The sequence below is a fragment of the Limulus polyphemus genome, unplaced genomic scaffold, assembly GCF_000517525.1.
Source record: "Limulus polyphemus unplaced genomic scaffold, Limulus_polyphemus-2.1.2 Scaffold1917, whole genome shotgun sequence".
Lineage (NCBI taxonomy): Eukaryota > Metazoa > Arthropoda > Merostomata > Xiphosura > Limulidae > Limulus > Limulus polyphemus.
Window position 1 is genome coordinate 106692 of NW_013667527.1, and position 5918 is coordinate 112609.

At 30.3% G+C, this 5918-nt stretch overlaps 1 protein-coding gene across 9 annotated transcripts in view; it reads right to left on the bottom strand.

Annotated features, from left to right (window-relative positions):
* Window positions 1–5918, bottom strand: part of LOC106465348 (tyrosine-protein kinase receptor Tie-1-like) — a 112546-nt gene that overhangs the window by 35237 nt on the left and 71391 nt on the right. For all 9 annotated transcript variants that reach the window (XM_022393218.1, XM_022393217.1, XM_022393216.1 and 6 more), the window contains 4 exons: window positions 5565–5641; window positions 3437–3665; window positions 2793–3001; window positions 712–823 (listed from right to left, as the gene is read on the bottom strand). In XM_022393218.1, the coding sequence (XP_022248926.1) occupies window positions 712–823; window positions 2793–3001; window positions 3437–3665; window positions 5565–5641 (627 nt within the window). The remainder of the gene's footprint in view (window positions 1–711; window positions 824–2792; window positions 3002–3436; window positions 3666–5564; window positions 5642–5918) is intronic.

The window sequence follows — 5918 nt, forward strand, 5'->3', positions numbered from 1 at the left end:
ACGTTGCTACTATTGAATCTTGTCTGTAGTACTTTGCTACTATTGAATCTTGTCTGTAGTACGTTGCTACTATTGAATCTTGTGTATAGTACGTTGGTACTATTGAATCTTGTCTATAGTATGTGAAAGGATTTGTTGTATTATATGTCATCATGCAGTCGTGCAAATTCACAAGTTTCACGTCAAATTTAGGTGGGAGTTTTCAGAAGGCTGGTGGAATGCGAGTCAATGTTTCCTAGTAACACTATGTTTATGTTACAGAAATATTATCAGTCCTCAAATGGACAAATTAGGTTTCAATTTTATGGAGATAATATTCATTTTCTGAATAATATTTTTTAGTAAATTACAGATATATATGACAATATAATGAAACAATTGTGATAATACAAGTATTAGGCCTATTACATTTTGTACGCTACATTCATTATCCAATCCTTTAGGGATTTTAAGAATTAGATGATTGTATAATAATAGTATTCCAACCACCAAATATTTGTCATATTTGTTGCCAATAATACATTTCCCTCAGTTTAGAGCTCTTCGGGCCAGCCGAGATACAACAAACTCAACAGTGGTCAGAACACTATTTATATAAGCCATTTTATACACAACATGCAATATGTACAAATGTAAGAAAATAAGAAGTTTTTTTTTAATTTATCATACACACACACACACACATCATTATGAAAATTGACATAGACTAACCTGCTTCTTTTGTGTCAGCATATAATTCTTGTACATCTCCAAATCCAGCTGATGTACTAGCACAGACTGTTATGTAATAGTTGGAGTAAGGTTGGAGCCCTATCAGGGTTATCTGTGCACAGAATCATTTCACAGATAAATGTAATAAGATGAAATTTATTTTATCCAGTAGTATAGAAAATGTAATGACACAAAACAACATATACATTAATAGTTTCATAAACTGCATTATTACAAATTTTGACAGTCGAAAAAGTATAGTTTGATTTCAAAATTTGGAAAAAAAAATTATATTAATATCTAATACTGCTCAGTTTTGAAATGAATTCTGGTGTCATAATATAAAGTTCTGAGTGAGTTTGACAATTTAAACATTTTGCAAATGTTATCACTAAAAAATAAGGTGTCCCTAAATACATTTTACATTTTAAAAATATAAATAAATATAGAGCCATTAAATTGCAAAGTTCAATAATTAAAATAAAACGTATGGAAATATTTTTTGAAAGTTCTTTTAAATGTTTTATATATTTTATACAAATTAAACACTGTAATGACAATCAAAAATATAAAAACAGAGAAAAAACTGCCACTGAGCCATACAACTGTTATGATTAGGAAATTGAACCTTACATGTATTTCCAACAAGTGGCAACAAGCACAGACAGTAACAATAGGATTCTTTAACCTTATATGCATGGGCGGTGGTCGAAGTACACAAACCACAAACTTTTACATCCAATAGTTGTTAAATATTTATTTTACTCTACGTTACTGATTGAATAACAATTTGTGGAAGGAGAGAATAGATATTGGATATAATATAGAGAGACGCTGAAAAAAACTAGATATGGATTTTAAAGGTTCTAGAGATTATGCAAATGCAATATACAAACTCTTAAATAAATAAAAGTATTTTTATTCTTCATGTGAATATCACTTTGCACTCTGACTTGTCAGAGGCTGACTCACAATGGCATCGTCAATTCGCAGACGTATCTTGAGTACAAATACCTTTGTAACTAGTCTGGTTATTTTGTGTAAAACAGACTCATACATTTTATTAAAACCTTGCCACATTTTATGTAGGTATACATAGTAAATTAGGAATTTCAGTCAATATTCCTTCTCCAATATGGGGTTGGACCAATGAGCCAAGCCTGTGCACATTTTGTTAATTGAACAAAAAAATATTACAAAATAAGTCCTCATCATCCCATTGCTGAGATACTTTTTTGTTTGTATTTGGTAAATAATGCAAAATTCAGGAAATTACACAAAACTATCTATGTCTTGTCAATAAAACAAGATAAAATCATTACACAGACATTAACATACTGTGTGTACAAAGGTTAAAAGAAATGAGAACTAACTAACACAATTTATACAATTCAGATAAAATACAAGCAAATTAATGATATTCATTGAACTTTTACGGGTTTTTAGTTATGATAAAAACTGTTTTGAGCAATAATTTGAGAATTATAAAATATTTGGATCACACTTAGAAAGCCCTTAAGTATCACAAAATAAAGCATCTAAAATTCACCAAATATTTTTACTGTCTTTTATCTTTGCTTTTGGAGTAGTTGTTTGTTCTAAATCATTTATTTTACAGTATGCTATTAAGATTAGCTTTGGAAATCAGAGTTAAGTTTTAATAAGTTTTTCATTCCTGAGGAAAACACAATTTTATTTACACCTTTATTTCTATTGTCGCTTTTTCACATTGAGAAATATTTCTTGATCTACCTTCTTTATACTAGCAAAATTTTTGTTTTTAATACAATTCATCTCATTTATGTCTCTTATTTTCATCAAAGATTCTACTACGGTTATAAATGTATCAGTAACAGAAATGTAACTATTTGCAGGATTTTAACATATAAAAAAAACTATTATTAACTAAGCTTAGAATATGTTTCTTTCAAGGATTCTGTTAAAAACTGCCGAGAGACTTTTATTTTTTAGAATTTTATATAAAGTAACTGAGCTTGATTAACAACCAACCACCTTCCTATAAAAAAAACATAAAACAAATCAGACAAAAAGCTGCCTTTAAAGGATCTCAGCAACAATACCTGTTTGTCTTTAGTTGTGAGAGCCGTAAAAACGCCTGGGTCAGTTGCTTCGAATGAAGAATTTCCACAGTTTTTAATACTTGCGATACCATACTTGACTGAATATATTTTAAGAGAACCAGTATTACCAAATGGGGTATCCCATGTTAATAACAGATTGTGTGGATTAGGTACGTGATGGTACCTAAGATTTTGAACTGGACCTGGAACTAAAAAATTTGAAATAATGAATAATAAATGTATTTAAAATTTATATGATAAAGAACAAATTAATTAACCCATGAAACCAGAGACCAAACACACTGTATGAGGATTTACATTTTCTTTTATTTAGTTATGTCCTTCTGTAATTATAGGATTGGTTTGGTTATCTAAGTCACATTGTTACTGTTAAATATTATTATTTGAGTCTATTTGCTGCTTGCCTGAAGTAATATAAAAACCTTAAGTTTCTAAATTCTCATGGATCAGTTGTTTATATTTTTATTTCAAGTAATTGCTTAAACACATTTGAACAAGAGAAAAATAATTTTTCAAATTTGGTTTATAAATGAAAATCTGTACTGTAAAGTTTTGAAAACAGTTAGAAAAACGACAAAGAATAATAACATTTTTAAAAAACTAAACATTAAGTTTAGACTTACCTGCTTCTGGTGTGGTAACATTCACAGAAGCATAATAAGAACCTAAACCGCTGGAAGTAAGTGGATATAGCTGAAATGTGTAATTAGTGTGAACTGCAAGGTCAGTAATCACGTATCTTTCTACAGAGCTGGCTATCTCAGCATGCTGCATTGAAACATTATCTGACGTCTTCCAGAACCGAAGTCGGTAAGCTAACAGACGGCATCGTAACTCTGACAACATTGGGTGCTAAATATGATAAAACAGTATTATTATGATTATGCTTCTCATAACCTTAGATATTGAAATATTTGTTCCACATACTAAATATCAGTTTGTTCTCTTCTGAAAATGCTGTCAAAACTAACATCATATCATTTTGATTTAGGCTCAACACATCAGCTATTGAGTGACAAAATAACAGTTAAATTATACTGATACCTCAATAAAGGGTAAGCCAATCTATCACTGTATTTTTTCAGGTTATAATGACAATACTATCATATACGCATGAGAACACTGTCAATAAATAAGTACTTAAAACTTATTAACAAATGATTAATGATTAACTCAAACAATAAAATAATAAAAAGTGGTAACTCTTACTGATATTTCAGATTTACCGAGATTAGGATAACAGTTAGTCGTTCCCATTAAAAACAATATGAAGAATCGCATCTTAATATCTCCAATTAATATATTTTTTAAATAAGCTTTATTCTACGATGATTAAAAACTTTCTACTTTACCCAGAACCTACTCTAATCATAAACTCAAAAAGTAGTAAGTATTTGGTAGATCTATTTATGGCCCAAAAGATGAAGCATTGCAATAAAAAACTGAATTATTTTAAACTTCCAAAGATCCCCCTCCAAAAGTTTGTTTGTTTGTAATTAAGCACAAAAACTACACAATGGGCTATCTGTGCTCTACCCACCATGGGTATCAAACCCGGATTCTAGCGTTGTAAGTCCGCAGACATACCGCTGTGCCACTGGGGGGAGAGGTCATAAAGTTTATCATTCGTTCTGATAATTTTGTCTTAGCTTAAAGACTGATTTGTATATGACTCTAACATGCAAGTACAACATACTTATTCTCCAATAGAGTAAATTTCATCTCTAAGTTGTTGTTTTTAATTTCTAAGTTTTAATTCTGAAACACGTTAAACCCAATTGAGGTTAAACAAAGCTCTAACAAAGCTCAGTCCTTGTTCAGCTATAACCTTCTATCTGCTGGTTTTGTCCTATATATTTTACTTTCAGTTAATTTTCAAATTCGGTTTGTTTTAATCTGTCTTTTCACATAAATATTTTGTTTTTTCATCTTATTCACAATGCAGTTATACTAATTTTACCCAACCAATCATTCTTTCATTTCATGATTTTTTCATCTTCACAAAATTGAATGTTTAAAGCTTCAACACTGTGTCTTGCCTCTTTTAATTCACTTATAACAAATCACTGCACTCATTCCTTCGCTTACTGAATACCCAAACCTCTAATTTTTACAGAGATCACGTCACTATGTGCTTGGTTTATCTTTTAATTACCAAAACGTCTTGCCTCTTTTAATTCACTTATAACAAATCACTGCACTCATTCCTTCGCTTACTGAATACCCAAACCTCTAATTTTTACAGAGATCACGTCACTATGTGCTTGGTTTATCTTTTAATTACCAAAACTTCGATCTTTATCTTCAGTAAATAAAGTGTTAATATTATTTTAAACTTCACACCATATCTTTTCATCTTCCTTCCATATGCAGCAAATTACTACACCTGTTCTTGAACCATTTATTGTTGCACAGGTCAAGTAACTTTATGTTTGATTTATTCATTGGCAATTATCATATCTGTACTTTATCTATGGGGTTTTGAGTCTGTTTTACTTCACCGTATAGTAACTTAAATTAATTCTAGGTATGTGAATAACGTCATGACATTTCATCCTCTGTGTCACAGAATCTCGTTTCTTTATCACATATAAAGACAATATCTATACTTTCTATATCCACTCAACTATACAAGATCAACGAATATTCCATTCAAATTCAACTATCCTCTAAATAACTGTTACTTGTTAGAGCTTCCTTCCATTACAAAAGTCATTATCTTTATATCTTCCACATGTTGTAACCACTTACCTTCCAAGTAAGTTGAACGGATGTAGCATTCGGTGCCACAGCTAGAAAATCATGTGGGATTCCTTCGGAAGTTGGTTCTACGAAAAAGGGAAAATAAGTTTATATAAAAAAAATTAAACAAATTTATGTTAATTAACAAACAAGTTTAAATACCTAGAATATGACTTTATGAAAGAAATTCAGCTTCAAACACTTGGATTAAGATTATAATCTAACATCTTCAGTAAATAAGTTAGTATACATTGTTTGTGTTGTGCTTTATTTAAATCAGTGGTCGGCAACCTATGACCCGCAGGTCACTTAGTGACCCGCGGCAATAATTTGGCTGACCCGCCAAAAGTTGGCTTCACCATT